Source organism: Molothrus ater, chromosome 33 (assembly GCF_012460135.2).
Source record: "Molothrus ater isolate BHLD 08-10-18 breed brown headed cowbird chromosome 33, BPBGC_Mater_1.1, whole genome shotgun sequence".
In the NCBI taxonomy this organism is placed as follows: Eukaryota; Metazoa; Chordata; class Aves; order Passeriformes; family Icteridae; genus Molothrus; species Molothrus ater.
Genome location: NC_071660.1, coordinates 710,117 through 737,754, shown reverse-complemented (window position 1 = coordinate 737,754; position 27,638 = coordinate 710,117). Strand labels below are relative to the sequence as shown.

Below are 27,638 nucleotides of genomic sequence, written 5' to 3'. Positions count from 1 at the left end.
ACGGTCATAATCATGTAATGGTTGTGGTCATCTCACAATTGTCTCATGGCCTTGATCACCACATGGCCATGATGTGTTGTGGTCATTTCATGGTCTTTGGTCACAGTTATCACATGCTCACAGTCATGGTCATCTCATTGTTACCTCATGGTCAACTCATGGCCACAATCACATCATGGTCATCTTACATCTGTGGTTGTGTCATGGTCATGGTTATCTCTTGGTCAGCTCTTGAATCTTGTCATGATCTTGATCATTTCATGGTTGTGGTTGTATTATGGTCACAGTCATGGTAATCTCATAGCCTTGATCGCCACATGGCCATGGTTGCATTGTGGTGCTGGTCATGTCTTGGTCACTATAATCTCATGGTCACGGTGATCTCATGGTCACAGTTGTATCTCACTGTAGTGGTCATCTTATGATCATGGTTGTGTCATGGTCACGATCATCTCATGGCCATCTCAGGGTGATGGTCATTTCCTGATGACCATCACCGTATTCTCATGGTTATCTCACTATAATGGTCATCTCACAGTCGTGTCATGACCATGATCACACATGGCCATGGTGTGTTCCGATCATCTCATGGTCATCTCTTGGTCACAATCATCTCATGCTCATGGTCATCTCATTGTAATGGTCATCCCATGGTCCTGGTTGTGTCATGGTCACGGTCATGGTCATTGCATTGTCATGGTCATTTTATGATCATCTCACATTCAACTCATTTGCCACAATCTTATCATGGTCATCTCTCAGCTGTGGTTGGGACATATGGTGGTGATCATCTCACGGTCACAACCATCTCATGGCCTTCACATGGTCATGATCATTTCCTGATCACCATCATCTCATGCTCAGGGTCATCTCACTGTAATGGTCATCTCATGATCATGTCATTGTCACTTCATGGTCACCTCAAGGCCACAGTTGTGCCATGGCCAATCAATGATCATCTCTTGGTCCAAATCATCTCATGGTCAGGGTTGTGGTTGTGTCATGCTCACAGTCATGGTCATCCCATGGTCAGGGTCATCTCAGGGCTGTGTCACTCATGGTCATTCTCATCTCATGGCCATCTCGTGCTCGTGTCATGGCTGTGGTCATGGCCAGAGAACCTCTCTGAGATCCTGAGCCCTGATTTTGGGACACTCAAGGACCACTGGGGACAATGAGGCCTGGCCTGACCCCTCCCCCCATCGCACTGCCCCTCCAGGAGCCCAATGTGGCCAAACCCTCCTGGGGACACCTTGGACATGGGACATGGAGTGGGAAATGAATCCCGGGGGATGGAGCATGGCTGGCAAGTCCCCATCCTGCTCCTTGTGTCCCCATCCTGCTCCTGGTGTCCCCATCCTGCTCCTGGCATCCTCATCCCAGTCCTGGTGTCCCCATCCTGCTTTTGCTTCCCCTATCCCAGTTCCTCGTGTCCCCATCCCTGCTCCCAGTGTCTCCATCTCTGTCCCAGTGACCCCATTCCCATTCCTGGCTCCCAGAGATGAACTGCCAGACACTGGAGGAGGGAACCCGGATTTATTACCCCAAGCAGGATTTATTGCCCAAAGCAGGATAATTTCACACCAAAAGTGAAGCATTGTGAATATTTGTGGTTCTTGCCTTTAAAACATTGGAAAACAGGAAATGGATCTGTTAGCAAGAGCTGTGGGGTGGGTGGGAACAGCAGGATGAGCTCTGCTGGCAGCTCTCAGCTTTCCTGGGAAGAGGGAAGGGGCAGGATCCAGCTCCATGGATTGCTCAGGCGGTGATTACTGCCAGGATGAGAGAGGGTCACGGTGTCACCCTGTCCCTGTCCCCATTCCACAGGATGGACCTGGCTGGAGCCCATGGAGAGCAGGAACTGCTCCAGAATCCCACCTGACCCCACCCCAATCCTGCTGCAATCCTGCTCCATACATCCCACCTGTTCCCAGTCCATCCACTCTGTCCCAACCCTGCTCCATCTATCCCACCCCATTCCATCCAATCCATACTGCCCCAGTCATTCTCTGGAACCCGAACCGGATCCTGCTCCATTCCATCTCACCTGATCCTGCTCCAGAACCCAGCTCCAATCCCACTCTACAATCCCACCCGATTCCACTCTGGACCCTGCCCTGATCCAGAATCCCTCCCTGATCCCAGTCCATCCATCCTGCCCTGATCCCTCTCTGGAATCCCACCCTGATCCTGCTCTGTACCTGTGCTCAAGCCATTGGTTCCCACATCTTTTCCTGCAGAAAGAGAAGATCCATGAGATTCCAGCATGGATCACACACTGGGATTAACCCCAGGATCCATCCTGGGATCCGCACAGAGGGGATCCAGAGCTGGATCCACCATTGGAACTCACCGGCTGCTGGGTTGTATCCATTCCTGTCCCTCCTCCCTGTGGAAACAAAGTGGGATCAGCATCGGTGTCACAGGATTCCCAGAACGGTGCTGGGTGGATCCGTGTCCCTTCCCGACCCCCATCCCATGTGTTACCGGATTGGAGCTTCCAGACGCCGAATCCGATGAAGATGAGGATGAGGATGGCAGCGATGACGGACACAGAGACCACCATGGAGAGATTCCCGCCAGATGTCGGCTCTGGGAAACGAGGGATAGTGAGAAGGGGAAGGGGAATCCCCATTTAGGAATTCCTAATTACCAATCCCCACATTCCCAGCCTCACCCCAAGCGAAGATCCCGGGCTCTGGCATTCCGGGATGCTCCACCCTGCACCGGTACTGCTCCTGCTCCTCCGGCAGCGCCTCGATCCTGGCCCAGGTGTGGAAGGTGCCGTCGCTGTTGGGAACGATCCCGCCCCACTCCGTCTCCTGATCCAAGGTTTCACCCTCCTTCATCCAGCTGACTGTGATGGTGTTGGGGTAGAATCCGTACGCGTGGCAGGACAGGATCAGCATCCCGTGTTCCTCTCTTCCGGACACGTGGACATCAGGGGGCTCTGGAATGGATAATGGTGATAGACATCCATGGAAATCCATGGGAATGGGACTGGGGCGAGATCTGACCATGGAATTCCCACTGGAGTGGGATGGAGGGGAGATCTGACCATGGAATTCCATGGGAATGGGATGGGGGCAAGATCTGCCCATGAAATTCCATGGGAATGGGATGGGAGTGAAATCTGATCATGGAATTTCATAGGAATGGCATGGGGGTGAGATCTACCCATGGAATCCCCACAGGAATTATTGTGTTCCCAAGCCCTCCATTCCCAAATCCCAAACCCCCACAGGAATTCTGCTCCCACCTTTGCGCTCCAGCTCCTTCTGCCCGTACCCGACGTATTTCTGGAGCCATTCGGGGCAGATGTGGTTCAGGTAATTCGTCTGTGCCTCAGCCATGGTCCCTTCCTCTTCCCAGCGCCTCCTGGTGATCTCAGCAGCGCTGTCGGCCGCCACCCATCTCCTGGATCCCAGGTCAAAGGAGATGAAATCCCGTCCATCGTAGCTGTGCCGCTCAGATCCACGAACACTCCCATCGGACAGGAGGTCACAGCCATAAACTCGCAAGTTTGTATGGAGACCTGGGGGGATTGCACCCACAGAGACCCATGGAATTGTCTCCCAGCCCCACAGAGCCCCAGAGTCTGATGGAGACCCACAGAGCCTCATCCCAGCCCCTTGGAGCCCCATGAATCCACATCCCAGCCCCATGGATCCAAATCCCAGCTCCATGGATCCAATCCCAAATCCACAGATCCCATCCCAGCCCCATGGATCTACAACTCAACCCCATGGATCCCAACCTGTCCCCACTGATCCCATCCCAGCCCCACAGCTCCCCCCACTCACCCCTGCTCTGGTTGTATCGCTCCCGCAGTGTCTCCAGGTCCCTGGCACTGATGTGCTGGTTCCTCACATTGATCTGGGTCTCACTCTCCCAATATTCCGGCTCGACTCCATCCTTCATCCACTGTGTCAGCGGCTCTGCCCGGCCCCGCTCGCTGTCGTAGCGCGCGAAGGGGATCCCATCCAGGTACCCAATGGACATGAACTGGGGGATCCCCGGGCTGGGCTCTGACACTGCCACACTCAGGTAATGCAGGGAGTGGAGAACTGGGGGGACACAGAGATTTGGGGGGGCTGAGGAGATCATGGATCAATGAAAGGGGAACTGGGAGAGCTGGGAAGGGGTTTGGGGATCCTGGGGCCAAGGAAAGGGTGTGCAGGGTGGGAGAGGTGGGATGGACAGGAAAGGGCCTGCAGGGGGTCCTGGTGTCCAGGAATGGGGGCTCAGGGGGTTCCAGGGTTATGGAAAAGGGGATACAGGGACTGGGAGAGGTGGGATGGGGGCTCCAGGGGATCCTTGTGCCCAGGAAAGGGGTCACAAGGTGGGAGGACCTGGGAATAGAAATCTTGAGGGTCCTTGATGGAGAAGAAAGGGGAGGCTGGGGACTGAGAAAAGCAGGAATGGGGGTCCAGGGGGTCTCAGGGACAAGGAAAAGAGGGGTCTGGGGACGGGGGAAGGCAGGACAGAGGGAAAAGGGGGTGCAGGGGTGGATTGGTGCTGGATAAGGGGGTGCAGGGGGATCCCAGTACCGAGGACTGGAAATTCAGGGCAGTCTTAGAGCCCAGAATTCCTCCTGGAACCTCCACAACCACCCACGGACCCTCCTGGACTGCCTGGGAATGTCCAAGGATCAGGAAGCAGAACCAGGAGAGCCGGGAAGGGTCCAAGGTTCCAGGAAGGGACTGGGAGAGGCGGGATGGGGGATCCAGGGGGTCCCTGTGCCCACCAAAGGGGGTCCAGGGGTCCCCGGTGTTGAGGGCAGTGGGGTCTGGGAGCTGGGAAAGGCAGGAATGGGGCTCCAGGGGTTCCCTGGGTCACGGAAAGGGGGCTCTGGGGCTGGGAGAGGCGGGCGGATCCCGGGGACGCAGCTTTGGAGAAGGGAAAGCAAGACGGGGAAAAGGGGAATTCCAGGGAATTCATCTGGATCCCACTGGATCCTCGCTGAGACCCCCCGGGACCCCCGGGAGACCCTCTGGGGACCCCTGGAACCCCTTCCAGGAAGCTCCAGGAATGGAGAACGGGGGGGACGCAGAAATTTGGGTGATCTGGGGGTGCAAAAGCCGAGGAAAAGGGCGGGGCTGGGGTCTGGGATGGGCGGGATGGCCGGGAATGGGGGTGCAGGGGGTCCCAGAGCACTGCCGGGGGTGCGGGGAATCCCAGTCCCGAATTAGGGGGGACAGGGGATCCCCCCGCCGGGGGGGGTCCCAGTGCCCGAAAAAGGGAGTTCCGGGGCCGCCGGTGACCAGAAATGGGGGTTCAGGGGGTCCTGGTGCCAGATGAGGGTCAACAAGGGGGTCCCGGTGCGGCCAAAGGGGGTACAGGGGGGTCCCGGTGCCCGGAAATGGAGATTCAGGGGTGTCCCAGTGCCCAGGAATGGGGGTTCAGGGGATTCTCTACCCGGAATTCGGGGTTCAAGTGGGTCCCCAGTGTCACGAAATGGGCGCTCAAGGGGTCCCCGTGCTCAGGAATGGGGGCTCAGTGGATTCTCATGCCTGGGAATGGCGGTTCAGGGAGGTTTACCTGCCCAGGAATGGGGGTACAGGGGGGTCCCGGTGCCAGATAAGGGAGTACAGGGGGGTCCCGGTGCTGGGGAAGGGAATGGAGAGGCGTCACAGGACCCAAAATGGGGCTATGGGGGGTTCCCGTGCCCGGGAATAGAAGTTCAGGGGGGTCCCGGTGCCCGGAAATGGAAGTTCAGGCGGTTCCCGGTTCCGGGTTTCCCACTCACCTTTGGTCGCGCCCCCCGGGTCTCCCAGGAGCCCCAAGAGCAGCCCCAGAGCCAGCGCTGGAGCCATGGCGCTGCTCCGCTGCGGCCCCGCCCACAGCCCTGGCCCCGCCCGCAGAGCCGCCTCCGGCCCCGCCATTGGCGCCGCTATTTCCTGCCCGCCAATGGCAGCCCGATCTGTCAGTGACGTCACCGGTCGCCGGGCAGATCCCGGTCTCGCAGGTTGGGACGCGGAAGCGAAAGGGACCGAGGAGGGCGGGGAGAAGGAGGAGACGGGGGAATTCCAGAGAATCCCTCAGGATCCCTCTGGATCCCCTCTGCGACCGCCCTGGAGCCCTCTGAGAAGCACCTGGAACGCCCTGGGACCCCCTTTAAGAAAGTGCCGGGAGTGGAGAACTGGGGGGACCCGGAAATTTGGGAGATCTGGGGTGCAAAGGTGAAGGAAAAGGGCGGGTCTGCGGTCTGGGAACGGCGGGAGGGCCGGGGAGGGGTGCAGGGGGTCCCAGAACGCGTGAGGGGGGGTCCAGGAGGGGTCCCAGTCCCGGATCAGGGGTGCAGGGGGGTCCCCATGCCCAGGGACGGAGGTTCAGGGGGTCCCGGGTCAAGGAAAGGGGGCTGAGGACAATGGAAGTTCCAAGGGGTCCCTGTGCCCAGGAAAGGGGGTGCACGGGCCCCCGGTGTTGAGGAAGGTGGTGGGTGGGGGCTGGGGAAGGCAGGAGTGGGGGTCCAGGGGGTGCCGCGGTCAAGGAAAAGCGGGGGCTGGGGTGTCTGAGAGGGGGAGGGCTGGGAAAAGGGGGTGCGGGGGGGGGCATTTAAGCTGGACAAGGGGGTGCAGGGGGGTCCCTGTGCCTGAGAATGGAGGGTTTGGGAGGGTTCTCTTCCCGGATATTGGGGTGCACGAGGGTCCTGGTGCAGCGGAATGGGGGTTCAGGGGGGTCCCAGTGCCAGATAATGGCCTGGCTGGGATCCAGAGCTGAGGAAGGGGGGGCAGGGTGTCCTCGTTCACAGGAATGGGGGGCTCAGAGAAGTCCTGGTGCCCAGGAATCGGGGTTCAGGGGAGTCCCGGTGCCGGATAAGGGGATGCACTGGGGTCCCGGTGCCAAGGAATGGGGGGTCAGGGGGGTTCCCTTTCCAGGTTCCCGAGTTAAAGGGGTCCTGCTGCCTAAAAAATGAGGCTAGGGGCTGTTCCAGTGCCCAGAAATTGAGGTTCGGGGGATCCTGATGCCACATAAGTGGATGCAGTGGATCCCAGTGCCAAGAAATGGGAATTGAGTGGGGTTTCTGTGTTCGGGAATGGGGGTTCAGGGGGATCCCGGTGCCCATAAATGGGGGTTCAGGAGAGCTTCTGTGCCCAGGAATCCCGGTTCAGGGAGCTCCAGGCTCCAGATAAGGGGTGTAGGGGTTATCGGGGCTGAGGAAGGGGGCACAGGGGGGTCCCGGTGCCCCGAAATTAGCGTTCAAGGCGGTCTCTGTGCCCAGGAAGGGGGGTTCGCCCGGAAATGGAAGTTCGGGGGTCCCCGTGCCCAGGAATTGCGGTTCAGGGGGGTCCCGGTGCCGGGGCAGTCCCCGGTCCCCGGGCGGGTCCCGGTGCCGCAGCTTGAGAGACGCGAAAGTGACCGGGGCAGCGCGGGGAGGGAGAGGGGACAGAGCAAACCCTGGGAATTCCCCTGAACCCCCCCGGGACCTGCCAGGACATCCCCGCAGGACGCACAGGGGGTGGAGAACTGGGGGCACGCAGAGATTGGGGGGTCTGGGGGCGTCCAAGGGCTGGGAAGCGGAACCGGGAGAACCGGGAAGGGTCCAAGGTTCAAGGAAAGGACTGGGAGAGGCGGGCTGGGGGATCCAGGGGGTCCCTGTGCCCACCAAAGGGGGTCCAGGGGTCCTCGGTGTTGAGGGCAGTGGGGTCTGGGAGCTGGGAGAGGCAGGAATGGGGCTCCAGGGGGTCCCTGGGGCACGGAAAGGGGGCTCTGGGGCTGGGAGAGGCGGGCGGATCCCGGGGACGCAGCTTGGGAGACGCGAAAGCGAGACGGGGAAAAGGGGAATTCCAGGAAATTCATCTGGATCCCACTGGATCCTCGCTGGGACCCCCGGGGGACCCTCGGGGAACCCCTGGAACCCCTTCCAGGAAGCGCCGGGAATGGAGAACGGGGGGGACGCAGAAATTTGGGAGATCTGGGGGTGCAAAAGCCGAGGAAAAGGGCGGGTCTGGGGTCTGGGAAGGGCGGGATGGCCGGGAATGGGGGTGCAGGGGGTCCCAGAGCACTGACGGGGGGGCGGGGGGATCCCAGTCCCGAATTAGGGGGGGCAGGGGGATCCCGGTGCTCAAAAATTGGGGTTCAGAGGGTTTTCGTGCCGAGGAATGCGGGTTCAGGGGGAGTTTCCTTCCCGGAATTCGGGGTTCAAGGGGTTCCTGGTGCCCGAAAATGGGGGTTCCGGGGGCTCCCGTGACCAGAAATGGGGGTTCAGGGGGTCCTGGTGCCAGATGAGGGCGAACAAGGGGGTCCCGGTGCTGCCAAAGGGGGCACAGGGGGGTCTGGGTGGCCAGAAATGGGCGCTCAAGGGGGTCCGCGTGCTCAGGAACGGGGGTTCAGGGGGGTTTTCCTGCTCAGAAATGGGGGGTACAGGGGGGTCCCGGTTCCAGATAAAGGCGTACAGGGGGGTCCCGGTGGTGAAGAAGGTGATTGAGGGGGGTCACAGGACCCAAAATGGGGGTTCAGCGGGGTTCCCTGCCCGGGAATGGAGGTTTAGAGGGTGCTCGGTGCCCGGAAATGGAAGTTCAGAGAGTTACCGGTGCCCGGGAATTGCGGTTCAGGGGGTTCCCGGTTTCGGGGGGTCCCGCTCACCTTTGGTCGCACACCCTGGGTTCCCCAAGAGCCCCAGGAGCCCCCAGAGCACCCCCAGCCCCAGCGCTGGAGCCATCGCAGCCGACCCCGATCGCGGCTGTGGCGCAGCTGGAGAGACGCGAAAGCGAAAGTGCCCGAGGGAGCGCGGGGGAGGGGAAAAGGGCGAATTCCAGGGAATTCACCTGGATCCCCTCCTGGCACCCCTCTGGATCCCTCGGGGATCCGTCTGGGACCCTCCAGGGCCGCGCCCTGCGGGACCCCCGGGCCGGGCTGTGCTGAACTCCCGGCCCTGCGCTCAAACTCTGCCCGGACCCCGCTGGGCTCGGCCCAAAGCCGGGCAAGCATCGGGAGCAGCGGAGCCAATTTTTCCTGCGGGTGCGGGTCCCACCCCCGGCGGAGCAGGGCTGGGCGCTGGGACCCGATCCCTGATTCCCAATCTCCTTCTCTCCCTCCCTCTGCTGTTCTCTCCCTTTCTTCTGGGGGATCATAAATCCCAGAGCGGCCGCAGAGCCCCGTGCCCAGGCCGGGTTTCCCAGCAAAGGGAGGCTGGGGCTGAGGTGCCCGGGCTGGCCGGGAATGGGGGCCCGGGGGTCCCCGGGGTCCCGGAAACCGGGGATCCAGGGGCTGGGAGAGGAGGATACCCGGGAAAGGGGGTGCAGGGGGTGTTGGTACAGGATAAGGGGGTGCAGGGGGATCCCAGTACCCAGGACTGGAAATTCAGGGCAGTCTTAGAGCCCAGAATCCCTCCTGGAACCTCCATAACCACCCACGGACCCTCCTGGACTGCCTGGGAATGTCCAAGGATCAGGAAGCAGAACCAGGAGAGCCGGGAAGGGTCCAAGGTTCCAGGAAGGGACTGGGAGAGGCGGGATGGGGGATCCAGGGGGTCCCTGTGCCCACCAAAGGGGGTCCAGGGGTCCCCGGTGCTGAGGGCAGTGGGGTCTGGGAGCTGGGAAAGGCAGGAATGGGGCTCCAGGGGGTCCCTGGGTCACGGAAAGGTGGCTCTGGGGCTGGGAGAGGCGGGCGGATCCCGGGGACGCAGCTTGGGAGAAGGGAAAGTGAGACGGGGAAAAGGGGAATTCCAGGGAATTCATCTGGATCCCTCTGGATCCTCGCTGAGACCCCCCGGGACCCCAGGGGAACCTCCGGGAACCCCTGGACCCCCTTCCAGGAAGCGCCGGGAATGGAGAACTGGGGGGGACGCAGAAATTTAGGAGATCTGAGGGTACAAAAGCCGAGGAAAAGGGCGGGGCTGGGGTCTGGGAAGAGCGGGATCGCCGGGAATGGGGTTGCAGGGAGTCCCAGAGCACTGACGGGGGTGCGGGGGGATCCTAGTGCCGAATTAGGGAGGGCAGGGGCGTCCCGGTGCACAAAAATGGGGGTTCCAGGGCCGCCGGTGACCAGAAATGGGGGTTCAGGGGGTCCTGGTGCCAGATGAGGGTCAACAAGGGGGTCCCGGTGCGGCCAAAGGGGGCACAGGGGGGTCCCGGTGCCCGGAAATGGAGATTCAGGGGTGTCCCAGTGCCCAGGAATGGGGGTTCAGGGGATTCTCTACCCGGAATTCGGGGTTCAAGTGGGTCCCCAGTGTCACGAAATGGGCGCTCAAGGCGTCCTCGTGCTCAGGAATGGGGGCTCAGTGGATTCTCATGCCCGGGAATGGCGGTTCAGGGGGGGTTCCCTGCCCAGGAATGGGGGTACAGGGGGGTCCCGGTGCCAGATGAGGGGGCACAGGGGGGTCCCGGTGCTGGGGAAGGGGATGGAGGGGGGTCACAGGACCCAAAATGGGGCTATGGGGGGTTCCCGTGCCCGGGAATAGAAGTTCAGGGGGGTCCCGGTGCCCGGAAATGGAAGTTCAGGCGGTTCCCGGTTTCGGGGTTCCCACTCACCTTTGGTCGCGCCCCCCGGGTTCCCCAGGAGCCCCAAGAGCAGCCCCAGAGCCAGCGCTGGAGCCATGGCGCTGCTCCGCTGCGGCCCCGCCCACAGCCCTGGCCCCGCCCCAACACTGGCCCCGCCCCCAGAACCGCCTCCGGCCCCGCCATTGGCGCTGCTATTTCCTGCCCGCCAATGGCAGCCCGAGCTGTCAGTGACATCACCAGGCGCCGGGCAGATCCCGGTCTCGCCGGTTGGGACGCGGAAGCGAAAGGGACCGAGGAGGGCGGGGAGGGGGAGGGGGAATTCCAGAGAATCCCTCAGGATCCCTCTGGATCCCCGCTGCGAGCACCCTGGAGCCCTCGGAGAACCACCTGGAACCCCCTGGGACCCCCTTAAGAAAGTGCCGGGAGTGGAGAACTGAGGGGATCGGGAAATTTGGGAGATCTGGGGGTGCAAAGGTGAAGGAAAAGGGCGGGTCTGCGGTCTGGGAACGGCGGGAGGGCCGGGGAGGGGTGCAGGGGGTCCCAGAACACGTGAGGGAGGTCCAGGAGGGGGTCCCAGTCCCGGATCAGGGGTGCAGGGGGGTCCCCATGCCCAGGGACGGAGGTTCAGGGGGTCCCGGGTCAAGGAAAGGGGGCTGAGGACAATGGAAGTTCCAAGGGGTCCCTGTGCCCAGGAAAGGGGGTGCACGGGCCCCCGGTGTTGAGGAAGGTGGTGGGTGGGGGCTGGGGAAGGCAGGAGTGGGGGTCCAGGGGGTGCCGCGGTCAAGGAAAAGCGGGGGCTGGGGTGTCTGAGAGGGGGAGGGCTGGGAAAATGGGGTGCGGGGGGGGGGCATTTAAGCTGGACAAGGGGGTGCAGGGGGGTCCCTGTGCCTGAGAATGGAGGGTTTGGGAGGGTTCTCTTCCCGGATATTGGGGTGCACGAGGGTCCTGGTGCAGCGGAATGGGGGTTCAGGGGGGTCCCAGTGCCAGATAATGGCCTGGCTGGGATCCAGATCTGAGGAAGGAGGGGGCAGGGTGTCCTCGTTCACAGGAACGGGGGGCTCAGAGAAGTCCTGGTGCCCAGGAATCGGGGTTCAGGGGAGTCCCGGTGCCGGATAAGGGGATGCACTGGGGTCCCGGTGCCAAGGAATGGGGGGTCAGGGGGGTTCCCTTTCCAGGTTCCCGAGTTAAAGGGGTCCTGCTGCCTAAATAATGAGGCTAGGGGCTGTTCCAGTGCCCAGAAATTGAGGTTCGGGGGATCCTGATGCCACATAAGGGGATGCAGTGGATCCCAGTGCCAAGAAATGGGAATTGAGTGGGGTTTCTGTGTTCGGGAATGGGGGTTCAGGGGGATCCCGGTGCCCATAAATGGGGGTTCAGGAGAGCTTCTGTGCCCAGGAATCCTGGTTCAGGGAGCTCCAGGCTCCAGATAAGGTGTGCAGGGGTTATCGGGGCTGAGGAAGGGGGCACAGGGGGGTCCCGGTGCCCCGAAATTAGCGTTCAAGGCGGTCTCTGTGCCCAGGAAGGGGGGTTCGCCCGGAAATGGAAGTTCGGGGGTCCCCATGCCCAGGAATTGCGGTTCAGGGGGGTCCCGGTGCCGGGGCAGTCCCCGGTCCCCGGGCGGGTCCCGGTGCCGCAGCTGGGGAGACGCGAAAGTGACCGGGGCAGCGCGGGGAGGGAGAGGGGACAGAGCAAACCCTGGGAATTCCCCTGAACCCCCCCGGGACCTGCCAGGACATCCCCGCAGGACGCACAGGGGGTGGAGAACTGGGGGCACGCAGAGATTGGGGGGTCTGGGGGCGTCCAAGGGCTGGGAAGCGGAACCGGGAGAACCGGGAAGGGTCCAAGGTTCAAGGAAAGGACTGGGAGAGGCGGGCTGGGGGATCCAGGGGGTCCCTGTGCCCACCAAAGGGGGTCCAGGGGTCCCCGGTGTTGAGGGCAGTGGGGTCTGGGAGCTGGGAGAGGCAGGAATGGAGCTCCAGGGGGTCCCTGGGTCACGGAAAGGGGGCTCTGGGGCTGGGAGAGGCGGGCGGATCCCGGGGACGCAGCTTGGGAGAAGGGAAAGTGAGACGGGGAAAAGGGGAATTCCAGGAAATTCATCTGGATCCCACTGGATCCTCGCTGGGACCCCCGGGAGACCCTCCGGGAGCCCCTGAACCCCTTCCAGGAAGCGCCGGGAATGGAGAACTGGAGGGACGCAGAAATTTCAGAAATTTGGGAGATCTGAGGGTCCAAAAGCCAAGGAAAGGGGCGGGTCTGGGGTCTGGGAAGGGCGGGATGGCCGGGAATGGGGGTGCAGGGGGTCCCAGAGCACTGACGGGGGGGCGGGGGGATCCCAGTCCCGAATTGGGGGGGCAGGGGGGTCCCGGCGCCCAAAAATTGGGGTTCAGAGGGTTTTCGTGCCGAGGAATGCGGGTTCAGGGGGAGTTTCCTTCCCGGAATTCCGGGTTCAAGGGGTTCCCGGTGCCCCAAAATGGGGGTTCCGGGGGCTCCCGTGACCAGAAATGGGGGTTCAGGGGGTTCTGGTGCCAGATGAGGGCGAACAAGGGGGTCCCGGTGCTGCCAAAGGGGGCACAGGGGGTCTGGGTGGCCAGAAATGGGCGCTCAAGGGGGTCCGCGTGCTCAGGAACGCGGGTTCAGGGGGGTTTTCCTGCTCATAAATGGGGGTACAGGGAGGTCCCGGTTCCAGATAAAGGCGTACAGGGGGGTCCCGGTGGTGGAGAAGGTGATTGAGGGGGGTCACAGGACCCAAAATGGGGGTTCAGCGGGGTTCCCTGCCCGGGAATGGAGGTTTAGAGGGTGCTCGGTGCCCGGAAATGGAAGTTTAGAGAGTTACCGGTGCCCGGGAATTGCGGTTCGGGGGGGTCCCGGTTTCGGGGGGTCCCGCTCACCTTTGGTCGCACACCCTGGGTTCCCCAGGAGCCCCAGGAGCCCCCAGAGCACCCCCAGCCCCAGCGCTGGAGCCATCGCAGCCGACTCCGATCGCGGCTGTGGCGCAGCTGGAGAGACGCGAAAGCGAAAGTGCCCGAGGGAGCGCGGGGGAGGGGAAAAGGGGGAGGGGAAAAGGGCGAATTCCAGGGAATTCACCTGGATCCCCTCCTGGCACCCCTCTGGATCCCTCGGGGATCCGTCTGGGACCCTCCAGGGCCGCGCCCTGCGGGACCCCCGGGCCGGGCTGTGCTGAACTCCCGGCCCTGCGCTCAAACTCTGCCCGGACCCCGCTGGGCTCGGCCCAAAGCCGGGCAAGCAGCGGGAGCAGCGGAGCCAATTTTTCCTGCGGGTGCGGGTCCCACCCCCGGCGGAGCAGGGCTGGGCGCTGGGAGCCGATCCCTGATTCCCAATCTCCTTCTCTCCCTCCCTCTGCTGTTCTCTCCCTTTCTTCTGGGGGATCATAAATCCCAGAGCGGCCGCAGAGCCCCGTGCCCAGGCCGGGCTTCCCAGCAAAGGGAGGCTGGGGCTGAGGTGCCCCGGGCTGGCCGGGAATGGGGGCCCGGGGGTCCCCGGGGTCCCGGAAACCGGGGATCCAGGGGCTGGGAGAGGAGGATACCCGGGAAAGGGGGTGCAGGGGGTGTTGGTGCAGGATAAGGGGGTGCAGGGGGGTCCCAATGCCTGCGAATGGGGTGGGGGGGGCAGAATCTGGGAAACGGCAGCAGCTGCTGGGGAAGGACTGGGACAGACTGGGAAAAGAACCCACTGGAAGCAGAACTGGGGCACCAGGGATCATACTGGGATATACTGGGACCACACTGGGGGCTACTGGGAGCAACTGGGAGCATGCAGGGGACAATTGAGATGTACTGGGAGGGACTGGGAATGGTTTGGATCATCCTGGGACTGACTGGAATCATACTGGCAATGATCAGGTCTGTAGTAGGGGTGAAGAGGAGAAACTGGAATAATGCAGGGAGCACCTGGGATCATACTGGGAGCAGCTGGCCCATGCTGGGGTCATACTGGGATCATACTGGGACTGATGGGGTCACACTTGGAGTGACTGGCATAGTACTGGGAGTGTCTGGGAGTAACTGGGATCGTACTGGAGGTGACTGGACTTATACTGGGAGCAACTGGGACCACAGCAGGGGCAAATGGCATCGGGTAAGGTGTGACTGGGCTCATACTGAAGTGACCGGGGGCCCCACTGGGCTCTTACTGAGAGGGACTGAGAGTGAAAGGAACCATACAGGGCATGACTGGGACCACTGGGACCGTGTTGGGGGCAACTGCGATCCTACCGTGAGTGATTCTGAACATACTGGGAGTGACCGGGATTATCCAGGGGGTGACCGGGACCCACCGGTGAGGCGGCGGCGGATCTGGGAGGCGGCCGCAGCGCAGGTGGGAGCCGCGCTGGGTTGTGCGGGGGCTCGGGGCTCGCTGCGGGCCTCGGGGGCGGCAGGGGGCTCAGGCGGGTTCGTTGTGCCGTGTCCGGCGCGTGTTGCCGCTGGCGTGAGGGCGCTGCGGGAGCGGCTGCCCGCGGTCTCCTTGCGGCCGCTGCCTCGGCAGGAGCCGCTGCCGGAGCAGCGCTGGCTCGGCCCGGTTGCTGTGGCTGGGACAGAGGGGGCTGCCCCGTCCCCGGAGGCTGCGCTGGGGCCGCCTCCCAGCTCCGCCGCCGCCGCCTCACCAGGCTCCGGCCGCTGCCGCCCCTCCCGGGCCCGCACGGACGCTCCGCTAATGGCGGCTCTGCCGAGCCAGGGGCGCCCTCAGGGCGGCACCAGGGGCCGTGCTTAGCCCGGCTTTGACCAATCAGAGACCAGAACAAGGAGTGACGGCAGAATCAGCCAATCGCAGCAAGGGGCGGGCTCTGCACACAGCACGGCCTCGTCTCCCTTTCCCCGAACTCCGCCATTTCCCGGCAGCCGTGGCTGAGCAGCGGCGCTGGCGCTGGCCCGGCCCGGGCAGGAGGTCAAGGAGCCGCTGCTGCTGCCCCGAACCGCCGGGAGCTCGGCGTGACCGGGCCCTGAGGGCGCTGGGAGCTGGGGTGAGTGCGGGACGGAGGAGGGACCCCCCCTGCAGCCCCGGCAGGAGCCCAGGCCGGAGCCGGGGATGCTGGAGAGAGGCCAAAACCTCTCTGTCACTTCCCTCCTCCCCTTGGGCAGGGAGACGAGCACGTAAGGAAGGGCTCGAGGGTCTGGGTAAGGGTTGGAACAGTTCAATCACTGGTGACGGGCGCAACACACTTGTCAGGAAAATTAATCCATAAGCATCAGAGGTTTATGTCCCAAAAGGAGACAGAAGAGTCCTTTTACTTTATTCGAATAGAGGGAGAGGCCATGGGGCATTCCCCTGGGGTCTCTCCAATTTTTGGAGGACGCAGCCTCCCTTTTTATCCCAGTTTCCCGGACGCATTTCCCTTCTCTCTTTCCCCATTGGCTGAGGTACGTGAGAGGTTCAGGCTTTCCGATAGGCCTGATATTGAAGATTTCCCTCTAATGTATAACCCTCCCTTTTGATTTTTAATTCTTATGGTATTTAGGGTTTTCCCTCATTGTTTCTTTCATCTTTCGAAGTTCAGTTTCATTTATCAGCAAACCTAAATTTTGTTTGTAAAAGCAAATATCTTTTCCCGTTCATCAATCAGTAGAATCTTTCCCATTGTTTCTTTTATCCCTCAGTGCTGGTTTGATCTACCAGCAGACCCACAGCCTGTTTGTAAGGACAAAATCCATCATTCCTCTCACACTTGACTTGGGGAAATTAATTGAATTTATTATCAAACATAGCAGGGCAAGAGAATGAGAACTGAAATAATTCCTACGCAAATATCCTCCCCCCACCTCTCTCTCCTTCCCGGGCTTAACTCCATCCTGCATTCTCTCCCTTCTCCCCATCCAGACGCGCAGGGGACGGGGGTCACAGCCCGGTCATGTCCCAGCCTCCCCTCAGGGACAGGAATCCTCGTCCTGCTCCAGCCTGGGGTCCCTCCCACGGGACACGGTCCCTCGGGAACGGGCTGCTCCACGAGGATCCCCCCCGGGCTCACAGGTGCCGCCAGGAGCCGCTTCCATGGCTCTGCAGGGGCTTCCCAGGGGCTCGGGGCCTCTCTCGGGCATCCCCTGCCCGCGGTCTCCTTGCGGCCGCTGCCTCGGCAGGAGCCGCTGCCGGAGCAGCGCTGGCTCGGCCCGGTTCCTGTGGCTGGGACAGAGGCGGCTGCCCCGTGCCCGGGGCTGTGCGGGGAAATTCACGTGGCCGGAGGTTTCTGTGCCCGGAGGACACAGAGGAGTCCTGTACAAGTGACTTTATTGCTGAGCAGAGGGAGAGGCCGTGGGGCATTTGCCGTGCGCTCTCTGCCATTGTTGTAGTTCGCAGCCTCCTTTTTATCCTCATTTTCCCGGCCTCATCTCCCTTTCCCTTTGCCCACTGGCTGAGGTACTTGGAAGGTTCAGACCTCCCGATCCGCCAACTGCATGTCCTCGTTACTGTGCATTCCCACTTTTGTAGAACAGCCGATATTCATGGCTGTGTTAAGTCTTTGTTCTTCTGGAAGTTCAGGAATTTAGCAGGACTTTCTGTGAGCAGCAGTCCGTGTCAATTTCTAACATTTTCTAAAACTGATGGTTTCTCCTGTTACTTCCTTATATACAAGTCCCTGACCCTATCTCCAAGCAGATTCACTCCTTGACTCTGTTTTTTGTTCCTGAGTTTTGTTTTGTTTTTGGGATTATTCTCAGTGCCCTCATTCCCTGTCCTTCTGTAGCCGTTTCTGGATCAGGAGGCCTGGCTGCCACCTGCATCCCCTCGCTCAGCTGCTGAATGAGCTGCACTCTCAAGGTGTGGAGCATGGTAAAAAGATGAGAGTTGCTGTAGCACAGGAGAGCAGAAACAGCATTCGTTTAACCCATGGTCTGCCAGGGAGCCACAAAACCGTGTCCCATTCCCTCCTTTCCACGTTTGCATTGGTGCATGAGCTGCTTTCTTGTTTCCTTTGTTATCTGTTTCACCACTTTTCCTTTGTCATCTATTTGCCAACAGCAGTTTGAGTCATTGAATTTTCCACAAACTCCTCTTTTTTCTGCTAACAGATGATCTGATCCCATCCCATGGTGAAATGTTGTGTTCCTCATTTCAGTGGATTGCTCAGCAGGAAGGTCAGGAGCTGGAGCTGTCTGGTTGGTTATTCCCAGGGCAGCTTGTAATCTAATGATGCCATTGAAATGAGGAATGGGTTCTGTGGCTCCTGATATGAATTGGTTCGGGTTCCCAGCGGCTGGTGCATGGTGTTGTAGGATTTGTTCTGGTGGGCATTGATGTTTTTCCCATTGTTTGCACTGCATCAATTGGCCGATTTTTTTTGTAATTTAAACATCAAATACTTGGATTCTCAGCTGCTTTCCTGAACTTGTGGTAGCAACAGCCGCCGTGCTGTAATGCACCCTATGTAACACTGACAGTATCAGCCGATGTTGGAGTGGGCAGAGGGATGATTCCCCCCATTTATTTATAGTGAAGTTTTCCCAACATTCTCCATTTGCTGTTTCCCTTTGCAGCTTCACCCGTTTCTGTTGCAGGGTCAGATATCCTCACCCTGGGCTCTGCCTTGAGCTGTGCAAATTCCATCAGTGCAAGCAGGCAGAGCTTGGGGTGAGGGGCAGAGGGAATCAGCCCAATTCCTGCCCCAGGCAAGAGACCCAGGTACATTGTCCAGGCTTTGCCCAGCAGGGTTCATTTGCATTTCTAAAGCTCCTCTGCGGGCTGCCTGGAATGAAGCTTCTCTTCCGGGGGGTGACTCACATATGGCCCCCCCCCCAAAAGCCAGGGTTTGGGGTATTTTTAATTTTTAGTGGTTTTTTTGAAGAGTGTTCTATTAACTGTTAATCAGTTAAAGGGTCACCTTTAAAGGTCTTCTAGTTTTGCAAAATGCAGCCTGAAGGTCAACACCAGAAAACCCAGACCAAAATTTTGCAATTCCAACAACCACACAAACACATGAGAAAAAGAATCCAAAGCAATAAAGATTTTTTCTACTTCTTCTGCAGAGAATAAAAATTGATTCTCACACCCCTGGCCCAAACCTAACTGACAATATCAAAATAGCATTAATTAGAAACAACATTCTCATGGTGTAATCTTATTCCAGCCAGCCCAGTGTGTGAGTGTAACTGAGCCCAAGAGTGGAATTGTGCCGTGTTGTTCCCCAGCAGCTGTGGCAGTGCAGGCCCAGACAGACATATGACACAGAGGTACAACAGAACTGGCCTCTGTATCACCTTTTATAAAATTAATTGGCGTTCCCAGTTTAGGAATCGAATCCCTTGCCAGTAAATCATGATAACAATTAGGAGCAAATAAAAATTCATGCATTTCAAATCCATCTCCCAGATCTGCTAACAGTGGTTGAATAAAATCACTCCTCTTTTCCACGTATCCCCTCACTAATCAAACATATTTCTAGCATTTTTTCCGCCTTGGGTCTAAGATTCAGAGTGCATTGAGAGGCCCCTGTGTCCATCAGGAGAGGCCTCCTCTCAATGCCAACCCACCCTGAATGTTCTCAAGGGCTCCAGTGTGGAGGGTCCCTGGTGTGATGGGAGCTGTGACAGCCCTGCCAATCCATGTCCATCAAGGGGTGGACTTGCTGGTCCTGAGGGTGCTGCTGTCTGTGCTTGCAGTGTCCTTGTGCCCTGCAGCTGGAGCCCTGATTCCTTGCCAGGGGCTGTTTGGGTGGGCTGTCCCCTGCCGAGGAGGGCAATGCCTCTGCCGGGTGCTTGTGGCCGAGCCCGTGCCCTGGGTGCTGGGGCCCCCTTGGGCCCTGGGGCTGATCCCTCAGGGGCTGTAGGAACTCTGCCCTGGCCTTTGCCTTCAGCTTGGCCTTTTGCTGCTCCCTTCTTGCATTCACCTGCTGGGCCTTTGTGCCCAAGTGCTGCAGGGCCTTCTCCTGTCCCTCCTGCAGCCCCCCTCAGTGCCTGTGGGTGCTCATCCTCTGAGAGCTGCTGAGCTTTCTGCGAAATCATTTCTATCTCCAGTAACCCTAACAAAATCCTTAAAAGACAATCTCCATGCTAAAATGTATAATCCACATTTCCCAGGTGTTCCTTGCTCCTCGTCCCTGTGCTCAGGGTGCCCTCCCCAGCCCGTATCCCAGAGCCGCTCCCTGTCCTGCCGCAGTGTCCAAAGGCGCCCCCCGGCGGGCAGGGCCGGCAGCTCCACGGGGCCGGGCAGCGGCCGGGGCGTCCCGCAGCCTCCTGGGGGCCGGGGGCCACTGCCGGCCCTGCCCGGGGCTGGTGGGGTCAGGCAGCGCCCGGCGCTGAGCCCCGGCTGCCCCACAGCCCCGGCCCGGCCCCGCAGCTCCCCCCAGGCCCCCAGCCCGTGCTCCCGGTCCCGCACCTCTGCGCCCGGTGCTGCCGCTGCCCCCCACAGAGAAACCCCCTGAAACCCTGACCTCCTTGTTTTCCTCTCCGGGAAACCGGGGATACAAATGATCAGCTGGCAAATGTTGAGACTAAGACCCTGCTGAAAAACATCCCATTCCTCAGTATTTTTCTCTTCCTCCTCTTTTTCATCATCCTTTTCCTTCCCACATAGATTCCTCCTGCTGCTTCCTGCCTTAACCATATTCCTGCACACTCCCCTTCACCCAGTCTCTTCCCAGCACACCAATGCCATCCATCCCCTGTTGTCCAAATCCCTTCTCCACTTCTCTTATTGCCCCCCTGGGTGTCCAAGTCCTTAATTACCTCTGGGTGAATGTGCAAACTCCGTCAACCTTCTCCCAAGGGACCCTTCAGAGATATTTTGGGATCATCATCCCTTTGGCACAGGACCCCTTCTTGGCTTTCCCTTTTCTGTCTCCATGGGTGCCCTGCCATGCTCACTCCCCAAAGATCCCAGTGCACTCACTGATGAGATTTTCAGTGCTCTCTCCCTGCTGACTCTTCACAGCCCCCCTGATGTGTCACTCGTCTGTCTCCTGGTCACTCTCAGGTACCAAATCAGTCCCCGGTGCTGCCGCCCCCAAGGGGGCCGATCACCCAAACTGGGTGAGGCACCTTCAGCTGCACTCACTGCCCGCTGCCCCAGACGGTGGAAGGAATTCCAGACGAGTCCCAAGGTGTGTGGAAAAATTGACGTCACCAGAGGATTCTGTCCACAAAGCAGACAGAGGAGTCCTGTAAAAGTAATTTCATTCCTAGAAAAATGGGAATGGCCATGAGACATTTCCCACGGGGTCTGTCCAGTTCTTGGAGGACACAGCTGCCTTTTCATCCTAATTTTCCTGGCCACATCTCCCTTTCCCTTTCTGCATTGGCTGTAGTGCTTGAGAAGTACAGACTTCCCAATCCACCTACCATATACCCCCTTAATATGCTCCCCACTTTTATATAGTAAACGATATTCATGACTCTGTAAAGTCTTTGTTCTTCTTCTCGAAGTTCATGAATTTGGCAGGACCTTGGCTGAGCAGCAGTCTGTGTCATCAGTTAATAACATTTTCTGAAGCTGATGGCTTCTCCTGTCACTTTCTTGTGTCCAAGTCCCTGGCCCTATCTTTAATCAGATTCACAGCATCTGTTTGTAAAGACACTTTCCTCCTCTTCCTTTCATGGGGATCCCGCGTTTGTGGGACATCCCCCCTGGAGCTGTGTGTCCCCCCTTGCTGCAGCCCCAGCCCTCAGGCAGAGCTCAGCCAATCAGAGCACGCGGCTCTGATGACTCAGCAGTTGCCAGGCAGACCCGCAGCTCTCAGCGTTCCCCACCTGCGCCCCGCCCCCCCTCGGCCCCAGCGCCCCCCTCGAGCGGAATTTGGGGAGGTGGGAGTGGGGCAGCGCCAAGGCCGGGCCCCCCCGCGCTGTCCTGGCGGGAGCGGCTGCAGTGGGGACCGAGTGCGGGCGGGAGCGGCCGAGAGTCCAGCGCTGCCCCAGCCCGACCCGCCCCAGCTCCATCCCTGCCCCTGCCGTGGGATGCTGTGGGTTTGGGGGCAAGAGGGAGCCGGCAGCGGGTGCTGGGCCTGGGGCAGGAGGAGAAGGGAAGGAGAAGCAGGGTTGAGGAACAAAATGGTGAAACCCTGGACGTGGGAGGAAAAGGTGGGATTGTGCAGGAGAAGGAGGAATAGCAGGAGGAAGAGGAGGAATAGCAGGAGGAAGAGGAGTGGGAGGAAGAGTGGGGACACCGGAGGAGGAACAGGAAGAGGAAGCAGCACAAGGTTCCACCTCTCCCTGTATCTGCAGCCTCTGACCCCAGCCCCAGGAGCGTTGCCCCCCCCACATGCAGCAGATGACAGGGGATTGGGATCCACGATTTTCCCAGGGGTGAATCTTGGTGTTTCTGAGCTTTCTTGGGCTAATTGTTGGTGCTTTGTTTTTTTGTGGGGGCTGAATCTTTATATTTGGAGGGGGGTTTTGCTGGATCTTGATGTTTGGGAAGTTTTTGATCTGTGTCTTGATGTTTGGAGGACTTTTGTGCTGAATCGTGGTGTTTTCGAGGTTCTTAGAGACACAAGATGCCCAATGACTTAATGAGATGAACTTGGGCAAGGAGGAACTCCCAGTCCAAGGCACTCTCATCTTGTTTTTTTCTCCAAACCAGGATTTTTCATTCCTAGGACATGTCTGGATGGAGGAGGAGGAAAAGCCCTGGAGATTCCGCACAAGGAGGGGCTGCAAACCCAGCCCAGGGAGCTGTGGGAAGGAAAGAGCCCCCCTGAGCCAGGGAGGCGGCCGGAGATCCAGCCAGAGCTCAGAGCTGGTGGAGAAGCCTCATGGCAGGGAGAAGCCCCACAAGTGCTTGGAATGTGGGAAGGGTTTTAGTCGGAGATTGCACCTGATCCAGCACCAGGTGATCCACACTGGGGAGCAGCCCTTTGAGTGTGAGGAGTGTGGGAAGAGCTTCAGCCACAGCTCTGTCCTGATCCAACACCAGAGGATCCACACTGGGGAAAAGCCCTTTGAGTGTGGGGAATGTGGGAAGAGCTTCAGGCAGAGGGGCCAGCTGATGCAACACAAGATGATCCACACTGGAGACCGGCCTTATGAGTGTGGGGAATGTGGGATGAGCTTCTGCCAGAAGGGGAGCCTGACGCAACACCACAGGATCCACACTGGGGAAAGCCCTTTGAGTGTGGGGAATGTGGGAAGAGCTTTGGATACAGCTCTGGCCTGAGGAAACATGAGAGGATCCACACTGGGGAAAAACCCTATGAGTGTGGGGAGTGTGGGAAGAGCTTCAGCACTTCAAGTGCCAGCTGACGGAACACCAGAAGATCCACACTGGGGAAAAGCCCTACAAGTGTGGGGAATGTGGGAGGAGCTTCAGAGGAAGCTGGGCCCTGATTCGGCACCAGGTGATCCACACTGGGGAACGGCCCTACACCTGCTTGGAATGTGGGAAGAGCTATGGGTGGAACTCTGACCTGAGAAAACACCAGCGCACCCACACTGGGGAGAGGCCCTACAAGTGTCCCCAATGTGGGAAGAGGTTTCACAGGAGCTCCGATCTTCTCAAACATGAGCGGAGTCACACCGAGGAGAGGCCCTTCCGCTGCCCCGACTGTGGGAAGGGCTTCAAGCAAGACTCCACCCTCACCCTGCACCGGCGCATCCACACTGGGGAGAGGCCCTACGAGTGTGGGGAGTGTGGGATGAGATTCTCATCGAGCTCAGCTTTGACCCGACACCAACGGAGGCGCCACTAAGGGAAGCCCTGTGAGTGCCCTGAATGTGGGAAGAGCTTTGTGCACTGCTCCAGCTCCATCCTCCATGAGAGGATCTGCATCGGATGATCCCCAGTGACCCCCGTTGGGCAGAGCCCTGATGATCCGTGGTCCTGGTGATCCAAGTTGGAAGGCATCTGGCTGGGGGGCTCCACTTCTTCCTGGTTCTCTGAGGATACCTAGATAAACCCAGAGGCAGGAACATCCATCAGGACGCAGGCCTACAATGGGGATTCCTTGGGAAGAGCAGATTTGTCGAATTTCAACCCCATAAAATCTTTTGTATTCAATCCTATCTTCTGGTGACATCAAGGAGTACTGAATGGTCCCTTGTCGGGTTCGGCTGTCTGTCTCTGCCCTGACACGGGTAGGGTGGTTCTTGGGTGGCACGCGTTTTAAAGGACGAGTCTGGACTCTTCAGCTTTTCGATCTTCGGGTTGTTTATTATTTCTTATCTACAAAATTTTCTGTCTGCCCAACAGAGGTCTGATCTGCAAGCAGTCACAGGCACTCTCTGACCACCCACGGGGCGGTCATGTCTTTTTATACTAATATCTACGTACATTATATTTACCCTTATTTCCCAATGCTTTTCACCCATGTTAGCAAGTGCACCTTCACCATAAACCAATCCCCAAGTGCCAACATCACCACAGGAGATGGAGGACAAGAAGAAGAAAGAAGAAGGACAAGACACGCCCTGATCCCTCCATCTTGTCTCCTTAACCCCCCTGTACCAAAAACCTTAAAGTCTATACTTCACCCTCTAAATGTGTCCTTTTACACCTTTTACTCTAAAGTGATTCTCTTGTCCTCAAACTCTTGTTATTTCTGTGGATGGATCAAAATCAAGCCACCAGACACTTCTGGCAACATTCCAGGATTTTCGAGACCCCCAAGGGTTCTCCTGGCATCTCTGGACATCAGGAACGATGTGCTGAGATCCCACAGTCCCTCAGGTATATTCTGGGTTGACTATTTGGTGCTTGTATCCCCAGTCTGTTCTGTTTATGCTGAATAATAAGTTTTACACCTTCAAGACCTGTCCTGAGAGTGAAGGGGTAGAGAAGCAGCATGCAGTTTGTTTTCAGAAACTGCACTCGCTCCTCCACATTCCTGCTCTGGGACTCTGTTGTCTGCAGATGGACAGACAGCGGGACAGAGCTCTCCTTTGCTTTTAGTTAGTTTTAGCTAGCTGAACCAAACAAGTTCCCTGAACTGTGGTGTTTTTTTCCCTTTTCTTTGGACCTGTTTAAACCTGCTCTGGCCTGAACACCAGAAGAGCACGGGCAGCTCACACCTGTGGCCCACCAGGCCGGACCTGGGCCGCGGCATTTCCAGCGCCAGAGGGACTGATAAGGGACTGAGTGAGCTGAGCTACAGCCCACAGAGGGACTTGGTGAGTTTGTCTCTCTTTTAGAGCAGCAAGAGGTTTTACTGTTTTGTTATCTTTATTGAAAGATAAAAATATCCATTCCAGAATACGCAGTTGGTCTTCCCAGTTATCACTCCATTGACACGGTATTCCACATGGTATTTAACGGTCCTTCAAAATAAACACTTGAACACCAACATAGGTATCTATTCTGTTAACAAATGTGTGTGCTAAGGCTAATTCAATTTCTTCTAGGGTCTTTGCTGCTGGGGTCAATTGCCTCTCATCAGTAGAGGAGGTGGTGCCTGACAGCAAATCATGCAATAGTTGCATCTGATGATTAGTTATGCCTAAATATGATCTAATCCAACCTATTAAACCAACCAATTTCTGTACATCAGTAGCAGTTTTAACATCAATGTCTAACTTCACAGGTTGAGGCATAACTTGAGTGTTGGTCACTAACATACCAGTATTTCCAAGGCATGTGTTCCTGCACTTTCTCGGGCAATGATCAGACCAAAAGCTTTCAAATTTGTCACAGCACATTGTTTAAGAGCTGATAACTGTTGTTTGTTATCAGATGCCAACAAGATATCATCCATGTAATGATAACAGTAGCAGTTATTAAATTGCTCCTGCACTTTTGACAAGGCCTGTGCCACAAACCATTGACAAATAGTTGGCGAGTTTTTCATGTCTTGGGGAAGTACCCTCCATTGATATCTTTTATTGGGTTCAGGGTTCAGCATGATTATGGAAGGCAGAGTAAAAGCAAATTTTTAGCCAGCCAATGGAATAGTGAAGAAACAATCTTTCAAACCAATGACAACATTTGCCATTCCTGTGGAATCATTGTAGGTGTAGGAAGGCCTGGTTGTAAAGCTCCCATTGTTGCCATTACAGCATTTATCTGCTGTAAATCATGTAAAAGTCTCCATTTTCCTGATTTCTTTTTTATTACAAAAACAGGGGTATTCCAGGAATATTTCAATATTTCCTGCTTGCAATTGTTCTGTGACTAATTCTTGCAGGGCAGTAAGCTTTTCGGTAGTAAGGGGCCACTGGTCAACCCAGACAGGTTTATCTGTCAACCATGTCAGGGCCACAACTGGACGTTCATTGCCCTGCATCACAGTGGCCTCCGTTAAAAATCCGTAGTAATTTTGACACCCCATTGAGATAAACAATGTTGTCCCCACAAACTTTGAGGAGCATCGGCAACATAGAGTCTGATGTTAGCTTGTTGGCCATCAGGATGTTTCACGTTAATTACAATGGCTGACAAACCACCTGTTGTAGCACCACCCAACCTCAGAAGTCCAAAACTTGCATGAGTGAGAGGCCACGATTGAGGCCAGCAAAGTCACGAGAGTATTGTGACATCTGTTCCAGTGTCAATCAAACCTGTTACTGATATGGTTCCTGGATGACATCCACTGGCAGTGAGGATGCATGTCTTTTCTGGATGGTTCTCCATAAATTTCTCAGCCCAGAACATTTGAGGTACTCCTGTCAATCCAAAACTTCCTGTGCCGTGACTTCGGTCCACTGTATTCAGAACAGAACTCACAAAAGGTACAATTTGAGCAATGCAAGTTCCTTTCTGAATAGTGACAGGAGGGTAATCGATGGATACCATGGCATGAATCTGTCCTAAATAATTAGCATCAATAAGCCCTAGATGCTCATGAATACCTCTAAGTGTAGTTCTTGATCTTCCCATCAAAAATGCACTCAATCCCTGTCCTATTCAACCATAGGCATCGAGGGGCACTTTGCACATTTCTTTTGTCAGAATGGTTACTGTGTCAGCGGTGGGTATATCAATCCCTGCAGACCCACTTGTTGCCCCTGAGTATTGTTCACAAATGTTTAGCTTTGCAGTGCTGGGGAGGCCCATATTTGCTGCTGTGGTTCTTGGGGTATTTGTTTTCCCACATGCCCATTCGCGCTCTTCTTCCTGTTTCCCTGCAATAGCTGACCATTTGCATGATATTTACTCCTGCATTGTTGAGCATAGTGCCCAAATTTAGCACAGCAATTGCACACAACATTGCTGTTTGCGCTTGGCTTAGATGTTATTTTCTGGGTATTACACTGTGCCCTAACGTGCCCTTGCTGTCCACAATTATAGCATTTCGATGAAGGTCTTGGAACTGCAGCAAGAGCTGCTATTTTATGCTCTACTGAACCAACTTTCGAGCAAGCAGTAATCATTTCAGGCAATGCTGGTTCCCCAGGTAAAGTGCCAATAATCTTTCTGCAGCCTGAGTTTGCATTTTCTTTAGCCAAATGTATACAGAATTTGTGTTGCAAAGATTCATCATCTACCTGTTTTTCAATAGCTGCAGCAAGCTCTTCCACAAATTGCAAAAATGGTTCTCTCATCTCTTGTTGTATAGTACCATATCTCTGTTTTGGAGCTGCCATTTCCATTGATTTAATTAAAGCATTCACGCCTATTTGCTGAGCTTGTGCCAAAATTGAAGGATCCCACCTTGCCTGTGAATCTGGGTTAGCAAAAGGTCCAGTGTCCAGCAGGGCATCAACACCCACAGCATGATGAGGGTCGTGTTGAGGCAACTGCATATTTGTTACAGCTCTCTGCTCAGCCACTCGCCTCCAAGTTTCTCGAAATACACCGTATTGTATTGGCTGGAATGAAATAGTAGCAATATGCATGATGTCATAAGGTGCAAGCATAACTGCATTAATTACACATATTAATTGCATTACCTCTGAGGAATTAATGCCATACTGAGCCACTTTCGATTGGAGATTTTGCACAACTTTCCAGGCAAAGACGTGATGACTGTCATCCTGCCCTCTTCCAGGAGCTGCTTTAAAACCTGGAAAAGCCATAGGGTTATCACAGGCAACATTTGCATTAGCACTGTTCTCCTGAGGTACTCTTGGAGCACCTAACCTTTCTATCATGTTCCAATTCTTTTCTTCAGCTGCTTTCTTCCTAACAAATTCCCAAAATTCCTGAGGCTGTTGAGGAAGCCCAGTTACTTGACATGGGGGCAAAGTCCATGGGGCAATAAGGCTGGAGCTATTAGAAGGTGACCTGTCAATAGTTCCCTGTCCCAACTCAGGTGTTACTGCGGGAGACTCATCACTTGATTCGCTGTCGCTGTCACTGTCAGGTAACGGAGGACACGACCTTGCA

At 57.3% G+C, this 27,638-nt stretch overlaps 1 protein-coding gene and 1 pseudogene across 4 annotated transcripts; one reads left to right on the top strand and one right to left on the bottom strand.

The window, feature by feature from the left end:
• Positions 1–1,517: 1,517 nt before the first annotated feature.
• LOC118700764 (class I histocompatibility antigen, F10 alpha chain-like) lies at positions 1,518–8,671 on the bottom strand. Of its 4 annotated transcripts, none has more exons than XM_036405353.1 (8): positions 8,590–8,671; positions 3,804–4,067; positions 3,260–3,535; positions 2,678–2,950; positions 2,488–2,592; positions 2,354–2,389; positions 2,202–2,234; positions 1,518–1,772 (listed from the first exon to the last, which is right to left on the bottom strand). In XM_036405353.1, exons 1-8 carry the CDS (start codon positions 8,663–8,665, stop codon positions 1,759–1,761), a joined length of 1,077 nt encoding a protein of 358 aa, XP_036261246.1. In that variant the 5' UTR covers positions 8,666–8,671; the 3' UTR covers positions 1,518–1,758. The 4 variants fall into 4 exon arrangements, with proteins under 4 accessions (XP_036261246.1, XP_036261245.1, XP_054374072.1 ...); XM_036405352.1 differs by lacking the exon at positions 8,590–8,671 and adding an exon at positions 5,750–5,900; XM_054518097.1 differs by lacking the exons at positions 1,518–1,772; positions 2,202–2,234 and having other exon boundaries at positions 2,270–2,592.
• Positions 8,672–15,315: 6,644 nt separating this feature from the next.
• LOC118700766 (zinc finger protein OZF-like) overlaps positions 15,316–27,638 on the top strand; it is an 83,496-nt pseudogene continuing 71,173 nt past the window's right edge.